At 38.5% G+C, this 26,065-nt stretch overlaps 1 protein-coding gene across 5 annotated transcripts in view; it reads left to right on the top strand.

Annotated features, from left to right (window-relative positions):
• Positions 1-26,065, top strand: part of ncam2 (neural cell adhesion molecule 2) — a 178,706-nt gene that overhangs the window by 95,408 nt on the left and 57,233 nt on the right. For all 5 annotated transcript variants that reach the window (XM_012956510.3, XM_012956509.3, NM_001127425.1 and 2 more), the window contains 5 exon segments: positions 4,017-4,091; positions 12,864-13,070; positions 14,141-14,284; positions 16,403-16,540; positions 24,933-25,050. In XM_012956510.3, the coding sequence (XP_012811964.1) occupies positions 4,017-4,091; positions 12,864-13,070; positions 14,141-14,284; positions 16,403-16,540; positions 24,933-25,050 (682 nt within the window).

Here is a 26,065-nt window from a genome sequence, read left to right as displayed (position 1 = left end):
ACATACATTTTGGAAATCACAGTGTATTATCACCATGCAAGAATGGCTGCATAAAGTTGAGATAAGATAAGGAAATTCAGCTGGTTCGGATGCCACAAAATAAAGCCATTTTGGGATGAGTTCAGTAAAAAATGTCAAGACATCACTGGTAACCAAATTAATATATCCCCAACTTCAATTATTCTTTTACACTTCCCTCTCAGGGAAAAATACTTTAAGCATAACCTATTCCTCCGATTATTGATAGCAGCACGCTCTCCAATACCCAAACATTGGAGAGACCCTTACCCACCAACAATTGAAGAATGGCTCTATACAGTCAATGAAATTTATAGCATGGAAGAATGGCCTTTTCACTTAACAATAAACAAAATCATTTCATAGCTACTTGGTTACCATGGGTCTCCTACTATATGACCTAAATGTTCACTTTCTGCAATAAACCAGGCACAACCAGGTGACCACATCACTTCTCTCTCTCTTTTCTTACTGTCTATTCCCCCTCCCCTTATCACTGTCCACCTACACTCCTTCTCTCCTCATTCAGTCTTTATTCAGACTTCAACATGCATAAGTTTTATAAAGCTATACTCTCTCACCATACGTTTGTTACAAGAGGACTATACTCCTGAGATTGTGAAAACAAAAATGCTTAAACAAATGTGAATTGTTGTAACTGGATGCTTTTGAAGCTGTATTATTATTATTATAATAAACAAGTTTAATACAAAAAAGATAAGGAAATTCAGCTCATATGGGTCAGATCATACAAGTCAAGGACTGATGAGCTACCTGGCTTTTATGGCTTTTAATTAATTGCTGAGACAAAGATAAAAATAATAATAATTGTACTAATTTTAGTTGAATCAAATAGTATAATGACAATGGTGCAATTAACCATTCCTAAACTCCGCCTCTAAAGTCTCTTTTTCTATTTCCTTCTATTTTTATTTATAAATATTCTATGTATATATATAAACTGTCTTAAGGTATCACAATTTCATGTCAGTTTTTAAACTATATAAAGCATGTGCACAAAATTTAAAAACATATATATAAATAATATAGAAAAAAATACAAATTGAGCCTGCAATGATGCTATTCAGAAAGGCAAAAGGCATACAATGATATTATTGAATTGATCAAACTGACTTATTATTATAAATAAATAGCAAATATAAAGCCCAGCAGGTAGAACCTTGGGTATTATTTAAGAGATATTGCCATCAAATTGACAATGCTCTGTGCATTGTATGCTCAAAAAATCTGCATTTGCTTTTGATTAGCATCCAAACCTTGTGCTAATGCCACTGTCAAAATATTTCCAGTGTTTGTGTGTTGATACAGCCCAGGCACAGGAGATACCATTTCAGGTTAATCAGTTTCCATGGAGTCAGTTAAAGCTTATTGCTTGACAAAGCCGCACAATAAATTTTACGAAATATTATTCCTTGCATGTCTATTGTGAAAAAATTCTTTCATAATGGAAGTTACACTTTTTCATCCTTGGATAAAGTGCTCTTGGGAAGACTTCAAATAACCTCTTGATAATATTAAAATAACTTTCATCATGAGCTAATGAGTTTTATCATGATTCAGTCAGAAGCTATATTTTTTCCAATGTCACAAAAACTGTTTGAAATGACTCACAAAGATTTATTTGATTCTGTGATTTACAGTCTGCTGGCATTTCTGTTGAATGTAATAAGATTTCCTTGATGCACAGGTAATGTTATTTCCAAGTGATAAAGCTCTGAATAGACAGATGCATCTAAATCAATGAATACAAACAAGTTCTTACAAAAACTTGCATCAGATGTATATGTTCTTTTAAATTTGGACAGAAACAAAATCAATCGGTTTGTACCATTATCTTGCAAACTAGAAATAGAAGAAACAAACTAGAACAAAATATGTGACTTGGTGGGGGGGGGGGGGTTGTTGTTCATATTGGTGTAAATTTGGTGTAAAAGAAAAACAATATGGCAACTTTGTCATGAAGACCAGTAGCTTCGTAACAATTTTTAAAACACAACATTGAACTGTGGTGCTTTTTTTCAGGCTACCACTTCCACCACTCTTAAAAGTAATAAAAATACAAATAAAATGCAGAATAAATTGGCTTATAAAATCAAGTTAATATTTGGGTAAGCTAAATACAGAGTACAAGTTGTGCAAAATACACATTGATTTATACATACCCTGCATTTGTTTAGAATAAAATATAATATAAATATTACATATTATAGAAATATTAAATATTATAGTTGTAGTAGTAACATCTTTAATTTATATAGTGCTGGCATGTTACACAGCACTTAATTTATATAAGTCACTATGGGGGTTATTTATCAAATAAATAAAATACGGCAAGAAATGTGAAAATATGCTGAGTATTTAATGATCCTCGAATAGTCAAGATATAGGGGCCGATTCATTAAAACACGAGTTCGAATCCCGAATGGGAAAAATTTGGATTGGATACGGTAACTTTTTAGGATTGCAAATATCACGAATATGCTTACGAAAAAATCGTAATAGTCACACTAATAAGGTATTGGCGATCCAAAAGTCACAAAATTTTCATACTGCACGATAGTAAAATGCAGGAAACCCTTTCCGACTTTGATCCTTCTGTGCATGATTTTGGAAGCCTCCCATAGGACTCAATGGCACTCTGCAGCTCCAACCCGGCCCAAGGAAAGTCTCCCATAGGGCTTAATGGCACTCTGCAGCTCCAACCCGGCCCAAGGAAAGTCTCCCATAGGGCTCAATGGCACTCTGCAGCTCCAACCCGGCCCAAGGAAAGTCTCCCATAGGGCTCAATGGCACTCTGCAGCTCCAACCCGGCCCAAGGAAAGTCTCCCATAGGGCTCAATGGCACTCTGCAGCTCCAACCCGGCCCAAGGAAAGTCTCCCATAGGGCTCAATGGCACTCTGCAGCTCCAACCCGGCCCAAGGAAAGTCTCCCATAGGGCTCAATGGCACTCTGCAGCTCCAACCCGGCCCAATGAAAGTCTCCCATAGGGCTCAATGGCACTCTGCAGCTCCAACCCGGCCCAAGGAAAGTCTCCCATAGGACTCAATGGCACTCTGCAGCTCCAACTGGGCCCAAGGAAAGTCTCCCATAGGGCTCAATGGCACTCTGCAGCTCCAACCCGGCCCAAGGAAAGTCTCCCATAGGGCTCAATGGCACTCTGCAGCTCCATAGGAATCAATGGCACTCTGCAGCGACAATACGATTTTGTTGCGTAATTTGTAACGCACAGTATGAAAAAGTTGTGTAAAATAACGAAAAGATCGGCGAAAATACGCAAGGTACGAAAAAGTTGCGTAAAATACGAACATTCCGATCGAACAAATGCTCGGTGCATTCGTGGATTGATAAATCTCCCCCTTAGTAAAGAAAAATAATGCAGTTGTGGTAAACTTTGCCTTTTGGGTACTGCTCTTTTTGAGCTTTTATTCATTTTAAGTCATTTCACTACGTTATTTCAGTATGGGGAGCTCTTATGGCCTGTCTGGTCATTGGAGGCATTGTAGATTGTATTGTAAGACTTTATTATAATGTAGTTTTGGTATCACTGTATCTATAATGGGATATACCTTTTTACAGTCACTTCCAAAATGTGGTTGAGGTAGTTAAAAATGTAATTTCCAAGCCGCCATTAAATAGCACATATTTGATCACCACCAAATTATTAAGAATCTACTGTGGTGGTGGATGATTATATATGCCACATATGTTACAGTATAACTTCTAAAACCTTATGTAGTGGAATTCATAATGATAGTGGTAGAGTGGAACAAACTCTAAGGTATGGCAAAATATATCTGCCTATTTCTGCTAGTTTTTCTTTCTGTAACTTGCCATTCAGCTATAAGACTTTGCTGCTTTTTCTGTATTATGTAAGTTACAGGTGAAATGTACCATGAAGCTGCTTACAGTGTAATATTCTAGCAAGAAAAAAAACCGCTTTATTGACTAATGCAATTTTATCATTTTTGTATTTCAGCTCTCATGCAAGTGACAATATCCCTTAGCAAAGTTGAAATCAGTGTGGGTCAGTCTAAATACTTCACATGTACAGGTATGAACTATATCTTTTCTATCACTTGTATATTGTTTTGTATAAGCAGTGTCTTAAAACAATTTTGACAAGTAATATGGCAGATGTCACCTTAGACCTAACATTATTTTGTGCAACACTACATTTACCCCAAAGCACTGGCAAAAAATGCCAAATACAATCTGTGTACCCTATCATATTAATCACTTGGCATGCTCATCATTTCTTAGACATTTTCTGGTGTACTAAAATAAGCAAGCCACATGTATCATTGCATGTTTGCTTCTGGATAGCCAGGTTATTCTTTATTTATGGCTATTTTATAAGGGGAGTAATGAAGCCAGCTATGTAAATTATTATATAGAAATAAACCAGGCATCCAACTGGTAGACATTTGTTTACTTTTTAAGGTCTAAGTAAAGTGTTTATTATTACATTTTAGTGCCCCTTTATACGTTTGTGGACAGATAAGATACATCTTTCCCACATGTTACAGGGTTATAGGTGAAGTAAAAAATTATCCTTGTCTGTGTAATTTAGACCAAATAAAAACAAATCTGCAATATAAACTCATTACAACATTAATAAAACTAGAAGCCTTTGTATTTTGTTTCTTATCCTATTTCCCTGACATCAGTTCAGTTTATAGCTCCTGTAAATTGACACGGCCAGTGGCCATCCTGATAGGAAAAAAAAAAGTAGGGAAAGTAGGGAGCTGCATAGTATCAGACATGGAAAAAACTAAAGCAGGGACTGTCCTATACCAGACATGAAAAAAAACCACAGGACTTAGTTTACTGGAGTGTTATTGGTCAGTTGCTGATAAGAGCATGTCAGGCAAAGATAAGTGAAACACAAGCAGAGAGTAAAACACGCCCACTTCTCATTCAGCTGAAGACACTAAGGAATACAGAGCTCCGGTTAGCTGAGTTTTAACCCTGTTTTAACTGCTTTGCCATCTGATATTTTTAGAAGAATGTATATTATAGTGCTTTTCTATCTAAAGGCTATATATAAACACTGAGTTGTATGTATGTATATATTTATTTATAAAGCGCCACATTGGTACGTAGCGCTGTACAATCTTACAATATACACAATTACACACAGTGTTATAATAAATAAATACAATAAATATGAATAAATGCACAGGGAATAAGTGCCATGTGGTATGAGACACAGTAGGAAGGAGGTCCCTGCCCCATAGAGCTTACAATCTAAGGGGCATATTTATTATGCTGTGTAAAACTAATTCGGCGAAAAAACGGAGTAAAAAGCTGTGTAAAATAAATGGAAAAGATCGCCGTCTGAACGGCAGATATTACGCCGTTATTTTCATTAAGTTTAAATTACGCCATTTTTATACGGCAAAGCCTGGTGATGTGTGGCAAATTTTCTCACCGTTTTTTACACAGCATAATAAATATGCCCCTAATTTAAGTCAAGTTAAGATTTTGGCTTTATATACCCTTTAATTTCCATTGTGGATTTAAAGGGCTGTAGGTATTGTATTATGCCTTTCCATTATGGTCACTGAGAACTGGCACTGACACTTGTGTCATTAAATGATCCAGTTGTGTCAAAAACTGTTGTGCTAAGTTATAGGAAGGGATGTGGCACCATTAATGTAAAATTGCAAGAACATTATTTCATTCTCTGTTATTTAGTGCTCCCAGTTCTGTAATGTAAGGTATTTCTATTTAAAAGCTTTGTTTCTTCTTTGTTCCTTAAATTTGTCAAACGGCATTTGATAAATGTAGTTGGGTTACCAAAAGTTTTCTTCTAAACTTTTAAAGAATAAAATGTATTTCCGATCATCTCATTGTGAACAATGTACTAATGCAGCATAAATCCCATTTTAGCAAACTACGTATTGTAACAGAAGTTCAGATAATTTGCCTAGCAAGATAAATGGATTGCTTCACTTCCTTGAAAGGGTAGAAACATTGGTTATTAATAATTCCTTATTCCTTATGATTCAGAACCTGTTTCCTGCTCAGATAACCTTGGGCTCTCCTTTCCTAGGGTTTGGTTTACAGTCTGAACTAGTAGAACATTCACACTGTTGCTCACTGCAGGACATTTAAAAATACCAGGAATGCAGTATTATTAAGTAACATAACGTTTAAGTATATTGCATATACAGTACACCTAATACCCACTCTCACACACTCATTTTAACAAATTGGTGGTTTCTAAGACACATTCCAAACTTGATTCATTGTTGGTAAATACAAGGTTATTCTTTGTGGTATTTTGGTATTTACTTATTTATTGTTGCTCAAATCAAAGCTTATACAGGTATGGAACCCGTTATGCAGAATGCTTGGGACCAGGGTATCTCCTACCTTAAGTTTGCTAAAAAAAAAATCTATTTAAACAGTAATTAAACCCAATAGGATTGTTTTGGCTCCAATAAGGATTAATTATATCTTAGTTGGGATCAAGTACAGGTACTGTTTTATTATTACAGAGAAAAGGGAATCATTTAACCATTAAATAAACCCAATAGGGCTGTTCTGCCCCAATAAGGGGTAATTATATCTTAGTTGGGATCAAGTACAGGTACTGTTTTATTATTACAGAGAAAAGGGAATCATTTAACTATTAAATAAACCCAATAGGGCTGTTCTGCCCCAATAAGGGGTAATTATATCTTAGTTGGGATCAAGTACAGGTACTGTTTTATTTTTACAGAGAAAAGGAAATCATTTAACCATGAAATAAACCCAATAGGGCTCTTCTGCCCCCAATAAGGGGTAATTATATCTTAGTTGGGATCAAGTACAGGTACTGTTTTATTTTTACAGAGAAAAGGGAATCATTTAACCATTAAATAAACCCAATAGGGCTGTTCTGCCCCCAATAAGGGGTAATTATATCTTAGTTGAGATCAAGTACATGGTACTGTTTTATTATTACAGAGAAAAGGGAATAATTTAACCATTAAATAAACCCAATAGGGCTGTTCTGCCCCCAATAAGGGGTAATTATATCTTAGTTGGGATCAAGTACAGGTACTGTTTTATTATTACAGAGAAAAGGGAATCATTTAACCATTAAATAAACCCAATAGGGCTGTTCTGCCCCCAATAAGGGGTAATTATATCTTAGTTGGGATCAAGTACATGGTACTGTTTTATTATTACAGAGAAAAGGGAATAATTTAACCATTAAATAAACCCAATAGGGCTGTTCTGCCCCCAATAAGGGGTAATTATATCTTAGTTGGGATCAAGTACAGGTACTGTTTTATTATTACAGAGAAAAGGAAATCATTTAACCATTAAATAAACCCAATAGGGCTGTTCTGCCCCCAATAAGGGATAATTATATCTTAGTTGGGATCAAGTACAGGTACTGTTTTATTATTACAGAGAAAAGGGAATCATTTAACCATTAAATAAACCCAATAGGGCTGTTCTGCCCCAATAAGGGGTAATTATATCTTAGTTGGGATCAAGTACAGGTACTGTTTTATTATTACAGAGAAAAGGGAATAATTTAACCATTAAATAAACCCAATAGGGCTGTTCTGCCCCCAATAAGGGGTAATTATATCTTAGTTGGGATCAAGTACAGGTACTGTTTTATTATTACAGAGAAAAGGGAATCATTTAACCATTAAATAAACCCAATAGGGCTGTTCTGCCCCCAATAAGGGATAATTATATCTTAGTTGGGATCAAGTACAGGTACTGTTTGATTATTACAGAAGAAAAGGAAACCCTTTTTAAAAAATGCAAATTATTTGATTAAAATGCAGTCTATGGGAGATGGACTTTTCATAATTTGGAACTTTCTGTATAATGGGTTTCCAGTTCCAGATAAGGGGTCCAATACCTGTATGAGCAATAATTGCTATGTAGAATGTTTGATTTTACAGCACCCAATACCTATAGGCTGCTCAGTTTGTACGAGTACAACTCAAGACATGTTCTTCTCTGTGGAAGTATGTGCCATTGCATTTCAGGCCAAGGGATGACAGTGATAAAATTTAGAAACAAGGTAGATTGTTTTTGCAATAACAAGACTGAATGGCTTAATATTAAAAGACATAGGGCAGATTTTATGGATTCCCCAAGTTTTATATTAAATTTTATTTCCTGGCTATCACACAAAAAGCATTTTTGCAAGTCTGGGGGATTATATATCAATGTTTGCATTTTTTTTTTTCCTCAATTCTAAATTATTTGAGCTAAAAATACATTTCAGTTATGGTTTAAAAACATGAATTTTCAATATTAAATGAACAAAAAGCAAAAACTCAAATTTAAAACTAAAAGCATCTGACATCTGAAAGCTTGCAAGGTTGCATAGAAGTCAACAGGAGCTGCCCTAGGCAAAATGTAACTATTTATTCAATTCAAGTTTTTCAAATTTCTTTTGAACTTATAGACTCAGTTAAAATGATAAATAAAATATGATTTTGTTTTTTTTCTGTTATTAAAGTTTTTTATTTAGTCAAATTTTAATTAAATGTTTTAAATAAATAATTTTACATTTACACTGTTTAAAATTCCAATTTTTTTCAAAGTAGAAAAAAAATGAAAACAATTATGCAAATATGAATGTTGATAGATAGACTTCTATGGGTTAGCTTTTAATTCAATATACTATTTTATTTATACTACTTTAATTCAAATTATTATGTGAGATTATTTTAAATTCTGACTTTATTGGTAAGTTTTTACTATGCAGCAACCATCATTACTGCTTGAAGTATGGTTACATAGGGTTGAAAAAATACTGGAGTCCATTAAATTCAACCCTTTCGAATAAACTCAGCACATACAGACCCATACTGACCTATCTATCCACTCACATACAGACCCACACTGACCTATCTATCCACTCACATACAGACCCATACTGACCTATCCACTCACATACAGACCCATACTGACCTATCTATACACTCACATACAGACCCACACTGACCTATCTATACACTCACATACAGACCCACACTGACCTATCTATCCACTCACATACAGACCCACACTGACCTATCTATCCACTCATATACAGACCCACACTGACCTATCTATCCACTCATATACAGACCCACACTGACCTATCTATCCACTCACATACAGACCCATACTGACCTATCTATCCACTCACATACAGACCCATACTGACCTATCCACTCACATACAGACCCATACTGACCTATCTATACACTCACATACAGACCCACACTGACCTATCTATCCACTCACATACAGACCCATACTGACCTATCTATCCACTCACATACAGACCCACACTGACCTATCTATCCACTCATATACAGACCCACACTGACCTATCTATCCACTCACATACAGACCCATACTGACCTATCTATCCACTCACATACAGACCCATACTGACCTATCTATCCACTCACATACAGACCCATACTGACCTATCTATCCACTCACATACATACCCACACTGACCTATCTATCCACTCACATACAGACCCACACTGACCTATCTATACACTCACATACAGACCCACACTGACCTATCTATCCACTCACATACAGACCCATACTGACCTATCTATACACTCACATACAGACCCACACTGACCTATCTATCCACTCACATACAGACCCATACTGACCTATCTATCCACTCACATACAGACCCACACTGACCTATCTATCCACTCACATACAGACCCACACTGACCTATCTATCCACTCACATACAGACCCACACTGACCTCTCCACTCACATACAGACCCACACTGACCTATCTATCCACTCACATACAGACCCATACTGACCTATCTATCCACTCACATACAGACCCACACTGACCTATCTATCCACTCACATACAGACCCACACTGACCTATCTATCCACTCACATACAGACCCATACTGACCTATCTATACACTCACATACAGACCCATACTGACCTATCTATCCACTCACATACAGACCCATACTGACCTATCTATCCACTCACATACAGACCCATACTGACCTATCTATCCACTCACATACAGACCCATACTGACCTATCTATCCACTCACATACAGACCCACACTGACCCATCTATCCACTCACATACAGACCCATACTGACCTATCTATCCACTCAGATACAGACCCATACTGACCTATCTATCCACTCACATACAGACCCACACTGACCTATCTATCTATCCACTCACATACAGACCCACACTGACCTATCTATCCACTCACATACAGACCCACACTGACCTATCTATCCACTCACATACAGACCCATACTGACCTATCTATCCACTCACATACAGACCCACACTGACCTATCTATCTATCCACTCACATACAGACCCACACTGACCTATCTATCCACTCACATACAGACCCATACTGACCTATCTATCCACTCACATACAGACCCATACTGACCTATCTATCCACTCACATACAGACCCATACTGACCTATCTATCCACTCACATACAGACCCACACTGACCTATCTATCCACTCACATACATAAACCATATATACCAACATCAATACTTACTGTAGATTTTAGTATCACAATAGCCTTGGATATTCTGCTTGTTCAAGAACTCATCCAGGCCCCTCTTAAAGGCATTAACAGAGTCTGCCATTACCCCATCACTAGGAAGGGCATTCCCCAACCTCACTGCCCTCACTGTGAAAAACCTCCTACGCTGCTTCAAATGAAAGCTCCGTTCATCTAATCTAAAGGGGTGGGGCCTGTTGTGCATTGATCATTTTTATGGGAAAAAAGAACACCCCCCATCTGCATCTGCCTATAATCCCCTCTAATGTACTTGTACAGAGTAATCATGTCCCCTCGCAAGCGCCTCTTTACCAGAGAAAACAACCCCAACCCTGACAGTCTAACCTCATAGCTTAACCCTTCCATCCCCTTTACCAGTTTAGTTGCAGTCTCTGCACTCTCTCCAGCTCATTAATATCCTTCTTGGAGCCCAACATTGCACTGCATACTCAAGGTGAGACCTTAATTAGAAGTCATAAATCAACGATTAGGGGGCTATGTACTAACGGTCAGATTTTCCCCCCCCAACTTTTAGCACTAAAAGTTTAATACAAGTTGTGACTTTTCTGAGATTTACTATGAAAATATACTGCTAAAAATCTGTATCCAATAACCCACCAGTAGTGATGAACGAATCTGTCCCTGAAAAAAATTTGTGAAATGCGGCTATTGCTATTTTTTGATGTGCGCAACTATTTTGACATGGATGTGACTTTTTTTGCCGCAACTGCGACTTTTTTTTACACAACCCTGACTTTTTCCGTGAATCAGTGCCTGCCGAAAAAGTTCACTCATCACTATTCACCAGCTTAAACTTGTCAAGATCATGTAGAAGTCAGTGGCAATGTCCGTTCCCTTCCCTGGAGGATCCTGTTTCTTTTTGTGTGACAATTCAAAAAAGTATAGGTTTCCGAAAAGTTACAGTTCTGTGACATTTCTGCAATTTTTTTCCACAGTACTTCATCAGGTCAGACATTTGTTAGACATTTGTGTAAATGAGTTTATTCAAGTTTTTAAAAAGAAAAAAAAATGTAAAAACTTATGGACTAATTTCATGGATTTATGAACAAATTCCAAATTTGAGTGTTTCTCTAAATTAATTAAACTTGCATATACTCACATGCTTGCTTATTTATTAAAGTGGTAAACTTGTGTGAATAAAGAACTCAAATACTTGAATTTCCAACTTGTAAACAAAACATATTTGTTTGAAAATATGGCCTGACTTTGCATAGCACCACTCCCATTGACTTCTATAGAAACTCACAAGCTTTTAGATTGCAAAGTTTTATATTGGAGTTTTGGGGTTTTGCACTTAATAAATACAGACATGTTTTGAGTTTTCTAACCATAACTCGAATTCAGATTTTTGAAGCACAAAAAAAACTCAAATAAAACAAAAATGTGGCAATTGATAAATCACCACCTTAGAGTTTTAGAAAATCTGTCCCTTAGTTTTCAAATATTTTTCTGATATATGTTAATGTCAGAAAGACAAAAATGACAGGGCTCTGCAGTACTGTATACTGTAGTAAGCTGATCTCTCTGTGAAGGTATATTTGCATTTTTAGACATATTTAAGATACACTCAATGCTAATCATAAACTCAAAGATAAATTACCATTAAGTAGATAATATAGATAGTACAGGGGTGGGCAAACTTTTTGGCTCAGGGGCCACATTGACTTACAGACGGCCCGGGCCGGGCTGCACCAGCGTTACGTCCAGGGCCGCCATTAGAAATCACGGGGCCTCTCAACTCCCACCCGGCATCCTGCAGCTCCCCACCCCAGCATCCTCCAGCTTCCCCCTTAGCATCCCACCCCGCATCCTCCAGCTCACTCCCCAGCATCCTGCAGCTCCCCCCTCAGCATCCCACCCAGCATCCTGCAGCTCCCCCTCAGCATCCCACCCAGCATCCTGCAGCTCCCCCCAGCGTCCTTCCCATCATCCTCCTCAACATCCTCCCCCCCAGCGACCTACAGTTTCCTTAGGCTCCATCCTCCAGCGACCTCCTGCCCCGGTTTACGCTGCATCTGAAGTTTTATACGATTGCTCCCCGTGCATTCTGACGTCACGCGCACACGCATCAGGAGTCGGCGGGCCGGATTAAAAAGGCAAACGGGCCGGATGTGGCCCGCGGGCCATAGTTTGCCCACCCCTGAGATAGTATGATATTAATATTTATTGAACCTAACTGAAGAAAATATATCTATACTGTCAATAAGCTTACCTATATTTATTGTATATTTATTTCTTTTTAAGTTATTGGAGAAGCAGACAACATAGACTGGTTTAACCCACAAGGAGAAAAAATCATTTCTGGCCAGAGAGTAGTGGTTCAAAGAGAAGGCATCAGATCTTGGTTGACCATATATAAAGCAAATGTTGATGATGCGGGTATCTATCGTTGCCAAGCTACAGATTCTAAAGGACATGCTCAGGAGGCTACAGTTGTTTTGGAAATTTATCGTGAGTATAATCATTCAGCCCTTAATATTCTTTGAATTGACAACATTTGAAGCAACTTATACCTATATTATTATGTATGTTATCCCACTATGCATTCTTGGCTTACTTTGTTAAATTTCACATTGTTAAATAAGTTTATGAAAAAAACATTAAAAAGAAACAACTTAAGAAAATACTTATAGTGGAGTATATTAGAAATGTATCAATCTGTTGATTATGGTTTTTAATCTAGCTGTTATTATATCTTTTACAGGCATCACTTATAACTTTTCAAATTGTCATACTAATGTAACATTTTCCATGAACTTTAATCCCAGTTATATATCACCATAAAGAACCTGATTATCCTCAATTATTCCACTAATGCAAAGTGGGTTAGTCCTTAAAAGTATCCATGCATCTGTAGATGTGCCCAAAAACATAAATCTGTCACAACTTTTTATTATGGAAAAGTTTTTTACACATATATCAAGACCAAAGGAGTAAGCACAACCAGAAAAGTTCAATCTTTCAATCCTATAAGTGACATCTTTCATTTTATCTAATTCATATGCTTGCTCAAAAAAAGAAGATCAATTCTTAACTAGCATCTTTTCCAAAGCGCTTTTCATTTTCTAATAATAACCAGGGAACAGATTCAACTTTAGCTAATACATTAATTTCGATGATCACAAAAAGTATATATAGACATTAAAGTATAAGGTAAATTAAAGGTAAAAACTAAGTAAGCTTTATCAGAAAGGTCTATGTAAATACAGCCATAAGCACTCACAGAAAAGCTGCACTGACTCCTCTATCAAAAGAAACACAGGATTTCCTGTCTCCTTTTTTGTAAACATGTTCTTGGGTATCTGACTTCCTCTCTCAGAAAAATCCTTCATTCCCGGGGCCAGAAGTTATTGAAGAAACATTTACAAAATGTCTTTAGTGTGTCAAAGTGCTTTTTAGTTCAATTTCATGGGCAGGTACATTTTGAAATATTGATTCTTTACAATAAATGTATCTTTAAAACGTGAAACTCATTTTGGATTGTATAAATTAATCACCTTCAATACTTTATCTCCAATTAGAAAAACTGACATTTGAGGATGTGCCCTCACCTCAAGAATTCAAAAGAGGAGAAAATGCAGAAGTTTTGTGTCTCGTCAGCAGCTCACCTGCTCCAATGGTTAGATGGTTAAATAACCGTGAAGATGTCACAGACATTGATGACAGTTAGTATTTTGGTAACGATTTAAGTTACGTTTTTCAAAAGAGGGCTTTATTACGTCCTACTTTTTAATGCAGTGTCAAAAAAAAGATGTGTGTGTGTGTGTGTATTGAAAAAAAAAATACACACATGTAAGACATCTGAATGTGATTTATTGCATATCATATTGCATCTGATATTTTGGTCCCTCTTGGTCTAAAAATGTCTGATGTAATGTGATACAATAAATCACATTCAAACATCTAATTGAAGTGCTGGTTCTTTCTACAAATACATGCATTTATTTTAACCTGGTTTGTGTGTGTGTGTGTGTGTGTATATATATACACATGAGTTATGTGTGAATTTCTTTGAATTGGCAGTGGAAGAAGAGACAGGGGCCCCAGATTAGATAATGAGCAGGTTTCCAGGTTTTCCTTTGCTCTTCATTATCAAACTATAGCAACCCTGGAGCCCCTCACCATGTACAGCAGAGAAAACAGTACAGCACCTCAAAAAAGGGCACCCCTATATAATTAAAAATTGTAGGACTGGCAACATGCTTGTTTAATTATATCAGAAGAAGTTGCTTGCCTCCATTTATATGAACTCATGGTTTGTCCTAGCGGTAAGAAGGTAAGCAGAAGCTGCATGTTTTTATGTAAAGTGCTCCAAAGCTATATGTGCTTCAACTCTGACAAGGGCTCTGCATTGATAGGGCTTGCCAAGCTATGGACAGTTGTACAAAGAACGTAACCAAATTTGTCTTTTTTTTCACTCTTTTTAGGTTTTTCTCTTTCATTTATTGCAAGTTTAGAGCTTTCTTTCCTCTTAAAGCTACATACATCATTTAGTGGCAAAAGAATAGATAACGTCCAAACATTTTTCACCTATGTATTATATTTTCTGTAATTGTTTCCTGTACAGATAACATTTACATTACATTACTGGGGAGTGCTAATTTTTTAACCACTAGAGGTCCCATGGCCCAGGGTAATTTTTTTTAAGCACCATTCTGAACACTATGCCACAATTTTTTTCTGCTTTCCCAAACATCCCCTGCACTTTTTGAAGCTTGGCACATATGTTACAGAAATAGTCTAGGCATTCTTCCCTCTGCCCAGCCAACAAGGTGCAGGAAATACCTGACAAAGTGGAAAAATATGTCAGTGTAGCATTCGGCTTTGGCTAGTAGCTTAGAGATTGGAATAACTAATTCCCCTAGTGATTTTACCATCACCTTTTCTTTAAATCTATTTTTTCCCCAACTGTTTGTATTATACAGTAATCAATACATTTGGAACCAGTGATATTTACATTTATTTCATCAGTCCATACTGACTGTACATAATAGCTCTTTGGGAACTATGAGTACTCCTACTAAAGGCCTTAAGCTTTTTTTTAACTGAGACACCATTGCAGTTGTGTGAAGGCTCTATGGGACTAAATAACTGAATCCTTAAGTCCTTAAGTCTTATGTCTTAGAAGCAGATAAGGGATTTAGTTAGTTCTGAAAGTATCGATTGCTGTAAGAGAATAAACACATTATTCCAAAGGGCATTAATCTATTATATGTTTAGATGAGAAGCATTCTTTGCAAATTGGCCTGATCAAAGCAGTAGCCTTTTTTCAAATTCAGTTTGAATTGAAAAAGAAAATAAAGAGCAAAGTTTTGTACTTTTAAAGCTGATATGTTCACTTGAAAAGAATTGCAATGTAGTAGGTATACATTATTTATGGATTTAATATGAGATCCCTTTGTGGTAGCGATTCATTGTAGTTGCAGTGTAAGTATCTTGCTAGAGCATTACAGTGTTTATTTCTAAAGAAAGGATGTATATCAATCTAAATCTTATGAGTGTGTCCTAAAAAACAAACTCTTTGTAGAAGCCTTAGGACACTTTTAGATATTCATAATAATAAAGCTAAACAATAACTTTTTTTTTTCCTTACAGAATAAAAGTGTATTCTCACAGCTAAAAAAAATATTGAACTTTGAAAATTACATTTTACTTTCAAATTGAGCGATGCATTTTTCATGAACTACTTGATAATGCCAGGCAACGGCAACTGTTGGAATCAGTAGACCAAAATCATCTCCTAGCTCGTTTATTTCTGACTCTTTTCTCTTTTTCTCTTCCAGGGCGCTTTGCAATGTTACCCAACAACAATCTGCAGATTAAAAACATTAGTAAAAGAGATGAAGGCATTTATAGATGTGAGGGCCGGGTGGAGGTTAGAGGTGAAATTGATTTCCGGGATATCAGTGTCATTGTAAACGGTAAGAAACAAATCTATATTGGGAAATACAGTGAAAGCTAGCTTTTGTAAAAATTCCTGTTTTCACTTGACTTTGATTATTGAGGCCATAATGACCCAGTTTGTGAATTCTGCTAGCCCAAATAATCATGTGCCTGTAGGGTGCGGGGATATAGATCAGTATCTACAATTATTTTGAGAAAATAACAGTCACTGGCATTCCCTCCTGGGAGAGTTTTAATACAGCTCTCAGCACTTCTGCTGGCTACCTACTTTAATTAGACAATGCTTGCTTAGAGCAAGTTTAAAAGTAAGTACCAGACCCAGAAAACGTATGCTATCATTTGTGAAGGGAAGTTGTTTAGCCCAAATAAGAATTTTAAACAGGCCAATAGTGATGAGCGAATCTGTCCCGTTTCACTTCGCCGAAAAATTTGCAAATCTTTCAAAAATGTTGCGTGCCCAAAAATATTGTCGCCCGCGACTATTTTTGCCACAATTTTTGGACACGCGACTATTCTTTTAACGTGCGACTATTCTTGCGACAAATTTTTGCCGCACATTGAATTTCCGCGTTTTGCCATTGGCGGATTGTTTCGTGAAATGGCTGCAAAAAAATTGTTGCACGGCCAAAAATTGTTGCAAGAATATTTGCGCGTCGAAAAATTGTCGCAATAATAGTTGCGCGTCCAAAAATTGTTGCAAGAATAGTTGCAAGTGTCAAAAGAATAGTTGCGCCTCCAAAAATTGTTGCAAGAAGCCATGCCTGGTGAAACATTTTGCCCATCACTACAGGCCAATGCTTACTTAGCTTAAAAGAGAACTGGAGTTTACTCGGATGGGTTGAACTTGATGGACAATGGTCTTTTTTCAACCCTATGTAACTATGTAACTATGGAGAACTAGACCTTAAATATAAATATGGCTAGAATTTTATATAGTAAACTGACTACACCAGCCTAAAGTTTCAGCATTTCTATAGTAGTAATGATATAGGTCTTTACAGTTGTCACAGGAGCTCCCCATCTTGGATTCTGTTAGAACTGCCCAGGGCAGTGCACATGCTCAGTGGGCTCTGGGCGCTGTTGAGAAGCTGAGCTTAGGGGTCATCGCAAATAATCAAGCAGAAAATGAGGTTTCTCTGTCAACTAAGCTGATGCTACAGGGCTGATTTTTACATTCTGATACTAGTTACACTTCAATGTAGTAATTATCTGTACTGATTTCTAATTAGCCTGAAATTATGACATATTCTATATATACAGTATATTGTGAGTGGGTCCCTAAGTAAGTGACAGCAGCACAGAGCATGTGCAGGGAATCAGCAGAAAAGAAGATGGGGAGCTACTGGGGCATCTTTGGGGTCACAGATCTTATCTGCTGAAGGGCTGTGGTTGCCTTGGGCTGGTACAGAAGCTAAAAACATAGGGGCCGATTCATTAAAGTCCGAATTACGACTACGATTTGCGAAAAGTCGCATTAATTACCAAAATTTCTGATGTGCATTAATTTTGCGTTGTGTCTTGCTTGTACGAAAATATCGCGGTATGATCCGAAAGTTATGAAATTTTTGTATCCGAAACCTTTCTGACTGAACCTTTAGCACATGATGGCACTCTGCAGCTCCAACCTGGAATCAAAACGTTTAGATAATAGTTAATGAGTAGTTCAATAAAAAAACAGCTTCTTAAATCTGATTTGAATGGTATTTTTTTTCACCAATGGTAACCATTTTTAACACTAATGACTTGGGAATCTGCCCCTAAGTTTCTTACATATCAGGACAGCAAAACAGGTTTTGGGCAACTAGTATTAGATCTCTTTCTACTTTCATATGTTACAAAAAAAAAAAAAAATTCATCAAAAATACATGGCCTATATAAAAAGTGCCAAAGTATGCACTGTGCCAATTTACATTAGTGTTGGAATTATCTTTTTTAGAAAGCTTCAAATTGTTGCAGTTAAAGTTGGTGTATTTGTAAAATAATACATTCCATCGAAATATTGAATTATTATTAAATCTTATTTGAAGAGCATTTTAGCAACTTTGTCAAAATTATCAGCAGTTTGTCAATAATTCTTTTGTCCTAATGAGATTTTTTCTTCTTCCTGTAGGAAAAAATAATATTTTACCTAATTATGGGTAATATAATTCAAATATATTGTGGTCATGTATAATGGTGTAGATGAGATAATGTTTAAATGAGTAGTTTACCTTTATCTTTCCATTCAGGCCCTCTTCCATTGCCTGGTTGCTAGGATAAGCAGTACCCAGGAATCAGATATATGCTAAAATTTCAGCATTTTTCAAAGAATTTCATCTCTTGTTGCAGAATTTCACATCATCTACGGCATACCAAAACTTCATTTGAACATGAACTACCACTTTTTTAATATATATAGTTTTTTTTAAATGTAACTTAATATTTTTCTTGTAAAGCTCATCATTTTACTGATCAGAACACTGCAGGATAAGGAGCCTAAATGCTATTAGAGTTTTTCTATAACTGGGTAACTAAGTCTATGCAAAATGTTTGTTTCTAACAATAATGTCAATGAGTTAATTTGATATGAGAAAACAAAAGAAAGCAATAACATCATATAAAACATAAATAAATGCATAAACACATAAACAAAATATTGTGTTTTTGCCATTTAATTATACAGTTTGAACTATAACCAGATGGCATCTATCAATTAACTCAAGCATATTCAGAATAGCTTTCCTAGAAACATTAAATAGCAGTAAATCTTCTAAAGTTTGAAGAATTGTTGAGGAATTGTTTTGTAAAAATGCATATGAAAAATCTGCATTATGCTATTTATATTTGATATATGGCTATTTGTATATATATATATATATATTTTTTTTTTATTATTATTGTTTTTTTTTTTCAGACCGGCACACCCAAATAATATTTCAGTTAAAATTTTACATTTTGACCCATTATTTTTAAGGCTACACATCTTGGGACACATTTATCAATGTACGTTTGTGTCCGAATACTAAAAATTTGTATTTTTTCTAAGTTTTTGAACTGTACATATTTTCTGCGATTTTTCTGTTAATTTGCGCAACTTTTTTGCACTTTGCGACAATTTGTGCTACAAAATCATATTTGTGGCAGTGAGTATGAAAGTTTCGTTATTCATTCAAGCTTCGGTATCGTGACTTTACTTGGGCCAGGTTGGAGCTGCAGAGTGCCATTGAGCCCTATGGGAGACTTTCCTTGGGCTGGGTTGGAGCTGCAGAGTGCCATTGAGCCCTATGGGAGACTTTCCTTGGGCCGGGTTGGAGCTGCAGAGTGCCATTGAGCCCTATGGGAGACTTTCCTTGGGCCAGGTTGGAGCTGCAGAGTGCCATTGAGCCCTATGGGAGACTTTCCTTGGGCCAGGTTGGAGCTGCAGAGTGCCATTGAGCCCTATGGGAGACTTTCCTTGGGCCTGGTTGGAGCTGCAGAGTGCCATTGAGCCCTATGGGAGACTTTCCTTGGGCCAGGTTGGAGCTGCAGAGTGCCATTGAGCCCTATGGGAGACTTTCCTTGGGCCAGGTTGGAGCTGCAGAGTGCCATTGAGTCCTATGGGAGGCTTTCCTTGTGCCAGGTTGGAGCTGCAGAGTGCCATTGAGCCCTATGGAAGACTTTCCTTGGGCCAGATTGGAGCTGCAGAGTGCCATTGAGCCCTATGGGAGACTTTCCTTGGGCCGGGTTGGAGCTGCAGAGTGCCATTGAGCCCTATGGGAGGCTTTCCTTGGGCCGGGTTGGAGCTGCAGAGTGCCATTGAGTCCTATGGGAGACTTTCCTTGGGCCGGGTTGGAGCTGCAGAGTGCCATTGAGCCCTATGGGAGACTTTCCTTGGGCCGGGTTGGAGCTGCAGAGTGCCGTTGAGCCCTATGGGAGACTTTCCTTGGGCCGGGTTGGAGCTGCAGAGTGCCATTGAGCCCTATGGGAGACTTTCCTTGGGCCAGGTTGGAGCTGCAGAGTGCCATTGAGCCCTATGGGAGACTTTCCTTGGGCCGGGTTGGAGCTGCAGAGTGCCATTGAGCCCTATGGGAGACTTTCCTTGGGCCGGGTTGGAGCTGCAGAGTGCCATTGAGCCCTATGGGAGACTTTCCTTGGGCCGGGTTGGAGCTGCAGAGTGCCATTGAGCCCTATGGGAGACTTTCCTTGGGCCGGGTTGGAGCTGCAGAGTGCCATTGAGCCCTATGGGAGACTTTCCTTGGGCCAGGTTGGAGCTGCAGAGTGCCATTGAGCCCTATGGGAGACTTTCCTTGGGCCAGGTTGGAGCTGCAGAGTGCCATTGAGCCCTATGGGAGACTTTCCTTGGGCCTGGTTGGAGCTGCAGAGTGCCATTGAGCCCTATGGGAGACTTTCCTTGGGCCAGGTTGGAGCTGCAGAGTGCCATTGAGCCCTATGGGAGACTTTCCTTGGGCCAGGTTGGAGCTGCAGAGTGCCATTGAGCCCTATGGGAGGCTTTCCTTGGGCCAGGTTGGAGCTGCAGAGTGCCATTGAGCCCTATGGAAGACTTTCCTTGGGCCAGATTGGAGCTGCAGAGTGCCATTGAGCCCTATGGGAGACTTTCCTTGGGCCGGGTTGGAGCTGCAGAGTGCCATTGAGCCCTATGGGAGGCTTTCCTTGGGCCGGGTTGGAGCTGCAGAGTGCCATTGAGTCCTATGGGAGACTTTCCTTGGGCCGGGTTGGAGCTGCAGAGTGCCATTGAGCCCTATGGGAGACTTTCCTTGGGCCGGGTTGGAGCTGCAGAGTGCCGTTGAGCCCTATGGGAGACTTTCCTTGGGCCGGGTTGGAGCTGCAGAGTGCCATTGAGCCCTATGGAGACTTTCCTTGGGCCGGGTTGGAGCTGCAGAGTGCCATTGAGCCCTATGGGAGACTTTCCTTGGGCCGGGTTGGAGCTGCAGAGTGCCATTGAGCCCCTATGGGAGACTTTCCTTGGGCCGGGTTGGAGCTGCAGAGTGCCATTGAGCCCTATGGGAGACTTTCCTTGGGCCGGGTTGGAGCTGCAGAGTGCCATTGAGCCCTATGGGAGACTTTCCTTGGGCCGGGTTGGAGCTGCAGAGTGCCATTGAGCCCTATGGGAGGCTTTCCTTGGGCCGGGTTGGAGCTGCAGAGTGCCATTGAGTCCTATGGGAGACTTTCCTTGGGCCGGGTTGGAGCTGCAGAGTGCCATTGAGCCCTATGGGAGACTTTCCTTGGGCCGGGTTGGAGCTGCAGAGTGCCATTGAGCCCTATGGGAGACTTTCCTTGGGCCGGGTTGGAGCTGCAGAGTGCCATTGAGCCCTATGGGAGACTTTCCTTGGGCCGGGTTGGAGCTGCAGAGTGCCATTGAGCCCTATGGGAGACTTTCCTTGGGCTGGGTTGGAGCTGCAGAGTGCCATTGAGCCCTATGGGAGACTTTCCTTGGGCTGGGTTGGAGCTGCAGAGTGCCATTGAGCCCTATGGGAGACTTTCCTTGGGCCGGGTTGGAGCTGCAGAGTGCCATTGAGCCCTATGGGAGACTTTCCTTGGGCCAGGTTGGAGCTGCAGAGTGCCATTGAGCCCTATGGGAGACTTTCCTTGGGCCGGGTTGGAGCTGCAGAGTGCCATTGAGCCCTATGGGAGACTTTCCTTGGGCCAGGTTGGAGCTGCAGAGTGCCATTGAGCCCTATGGGAGACTTTCCTTGGGCCGGGTTGGAGCTGCAGAGTGCCATTGAGCCCTATGGGAGACTTTCCTTGGGCCAGGTTGGAGCTGCAGAGTGCCATTGAGCCCTATGGGAGGCTTTCCTTGGGCCGGGTTGGAGCTGCAGAGTGCCATTGAGCCCTATGGGAGGCTTCCAAAATAATGCACTGGAGGTTTTGGCAGCATTTAAGATTGTTCAGATACGAAAATTTCACAACTTTCGGATCATACCACAATATTTTCGTACAAGCACGGCACAACTTTTCGCAAACTTAACGCACATCAGAAATTTTTGTATTTAATGCGAATTGTTGCAAATTGTACTCATAATTCATACTTTAATGAATCAGCCACCTTGTGGTGTATTTAATTTTATGAAGGTTTTAAAAGCATGACATTTGTGCTTCGAGTTTCATTATAAATATTTCCTTCAAATAACACCTTCTAAAAACTAATTTTGCATAGAAAGAAATAATATCAATAAATCTATTTCTCTGTCATTTGTTACATACAGTGAAACCTTAATTTTACATACCCTTATTCTGAGTTTTCCCACATTTTTACATTTGTGGTCCCACCAATATCATGCATAATGCTTTTACCTGATCTTACATTTTCCTGTATTTTAAACCATTTTTTCACTATAAAAACATAAAATGGCAGTTCTACTGTATTTCCCAGTTCTGAAAATTTAATAAGCAAATGCCCTATGTTACAGTATTTCTTAAAATGAAGCTAAAACTTCAAAAATATCAAAAGCAACCCTTTTGGGGTTAATCATCAGTAGTGATGGGCAAATCTGTCCCATTGTGCTTTGGAGAAAAATTAGCAAAAGTGTTAAAAATTCACGAAACGGCAAAATAATTGCGTATTTTTCATGCAAGCAACACATTTTTTAATGCACGCAACTTTTTTTGTCATGCACTGGATTTTTTCCACTGCAAATTTTTTTTGGACATTTTGCATTGACATTATTGACTGGTTTATGAATTGATAATTCAAAGTATCAGAATATATACAATACTCTGTAGATATAGATACAGTGGTGTGAAAAACTATTTGCCCCCTTCCTGATTTCTTATTCTTTTGCATGTTTGTCACACTTAAATGTTATGCTCATCAAAAACCGTTAACTATTAGTCAAAGATAACATAATTGAACACAAAATGCAGTTTTTAAATGAAGGTTTATGTTATTAAGGGAGAAAAAAAACTCCAAATCTACATGGCCCTGTGTGAAAAAGTGATTGCCCCCCTTGTTAAAAAATAACTTAACTGTGGTTTATCAATTTCAATTTTCAATTTCAATATCAATTTCTGTAGTCACCCCCAGGCCTGATTACTGCCACACCTGTTTCAATCGAGAAATCACTTAAATAGGAGCTACCTGACACAGAGAAGTAGACCAAAAGCACCTCAAAAGCTAGACATCATGCCAAGATCCAAAGAAATTGAGGAACAAATGAGAACAAAAGTAATTGAGATCTATCAGTCTGGTAAAGGTTATAAAGCCATTTCTAAAGCTTTGGGACTCCAGCGAACCACAGTGAGAGCCATTATCCACAAATGGCAAAAACATGGAACAGTGGTGAACCTTCCCAGGAGTGGCCGGCCGACCAAAATTACCCCAAGAGCGCAGAGACAACTCATCCGAGAGGCCACAAAAGACCCCAGGACAACATCTAAAGAACTGCAGGCCTCACTTGCCTCAATTAAGGTCAGTGTTCACGACTCCACCATAAGAAAGAAACTGGCCAAAAACGGCCTGCATGGCAGATTTCCAAGGCGCAAACCACTTTTAAGCGAAAAGGACATTATGGCTCGTCTCAATTTTGCTAAAAAACATCTCAATGATTGCCAAGACTTTTGGGAAAATATCTTGTGGACCGACGAGACAAAAGTTGAACTTTTTGGAAGGTGCGTGTCCCGTTACATCTGGCGTAAAAGTAACACAGCATTTCAGAAAAAGAACATCATACTAACAGTAAAATATGGTGGCGGTAGTGTGATGGTCTGGGGTTGTTTTGCTGCTTCAGGACCTGGAAGGCTTGCTGTGATAGATGGAACCATGAATTCTACTGTCTACCAAAAAATCCTGAAGGAGAATGTCCGGCCATCTGTTCGTCAACTCAAGCTGAAGCGATCTTGGGTGCTGCAGCAGGACAATGACCCAAAACACACCAGCAAATCCACCTCTGAATGGCTGAAGAAAAACAAAATGAAGACTTTGGAGTGGCCTAGTCAAAGTCCTGACCTGAATCCTATTGAGATGTTGTGGCATGACCTTAAAAAGGCGGTTCATGCTAGAAAACCCTCAAATAAAGCTGAATTACAACAATTCTGCAAAGATGAGTGGGCCAAAATTCCTCCAGAGCGCTGTAAAAGACTCGTTGCAAGTTATCGCAAACGCTTGATTGCAGTTATTGCTGCTAAGGGTGGCCCAACCAGTTATTAGGTTCAGGGGGCAATCACTTTTTCACACAGGGCCATGTGGGTTTGGATTTTTTTTCTCCCTAAATAATAAAAACCCTCATTTAAAAACTGCATTTTGTGTTTACTTGTGTTATCTTTGACTAATAGTTAAATGTGTTTGATGATCAGAAACATTTTGTGTGACAAACATGCAAAAGAATAAGAAATCAGGAAGGGGGCAAATAGTTTTTCACAGCACTGTATATATATTCATAAACATTTCAGTCGATCCAATATATCCAATGTTTTATTCTTGTTTATTTATTTCAGTTCCTCCAGAGATTTTAGCTCAGCAAAGATCTTTTAATGCAACAGCAGATCGACTGGAGGATATTACTTTATTTTGCCGGGCCACGGGTTCTCCAAAGCCTTACATCACCTGGCACAGGTAGGCTGCTTCTTACAATTTGTAACTTGTATTTGAATTAAGACATGGTAAGAAAGGAACTGTACATTAATCTATATAATATACTCTTTTACTTTATTTTCTTAGAATATGGATGTCAAAGGGGTTCTTCACCTTTAAATTACCTTCTGAGACAATTTGCAATAGATCTTAATATTTTTTTTATGAATTGCAAATTTTTATTTGCACTGCGATTGTCCTTGAGAGCATCCTAAATATAGCGGAGCCCTTTGGAAATGTTTGTGCACAATGCACATTTCACCACAATTCACAAAAAAAAGGAAAGACAGCACAGCAGTGCAAAATATCAGCATTTATGGGAAAACATGCACAAAAACCCATGTGTGAATAAATGTATGCTACGCAAACTTTATTAATGACCCTCAAAGTGTAATGCAACCCCTCTCTCACCATTGTGTGTTGTTCAGTAATTAATTCTGGGTTTTTGTCACTGTTTTTCATAGATGGCCATGTAGAGATTTTGTGGGAAAGAGAGGGACTTCTAGTCTAAATGAGCTCAGTATAAAAAAACATTATTAATGGAATAATGACACTGGAGGCAGAAGTAGAATAGTTATGTTTACAAAATCAGAGACAAAAGTTAAGTCAGATTCACGCCTAAATTCAAAGGCAGGCGATAGACGGGAATATCTTTGTATCAAGCTCAGATCAACTAAGGTGGCAGACAACACAATAATAAGATAAGGCCAAGATTAAGAACCAGGAATTTGATACAAGAGCACCCAAAGCTTTGCAGAAGTCCTACTATCAAAAACCAAAAACAAGTGTTTTCCCTGTCAGTTGCATCATAATGATATCACAACACATCTATTGCAACAGTGTCACATTATAGTTGTCACAGAGTGGTGACACAAAAATGCCTTTATGTATTGGCTGTAGCAGAAGGTCACAAATCAACACATTAAAATATAATATATTTAGAAATATATAATATATATATATTTTGTCAAAAAAACATTGTAGACGTGTGTCAACT

Source organism: Xenopus tropicalis, chromosome 2 (genome assembly GCF_000004195.4).
Source record: "Xenopus tropicalis strain Nigerian chromosome 2, UCB_Xtro_10.0, whole genome shotgun sequence".
In the NCBI taxonomy this organism is placed as follows: domain Eukaryota; kingdom Metazoa; phylum Chordata; class Amphibia; order Anura; family Pipidae; genus Xenopus; species Xenopus tropicalis.
Note: the sequence above shows the minus strand (reverse complement) of the source record. Positions and strands in the feature narration are given on the sequence as shown.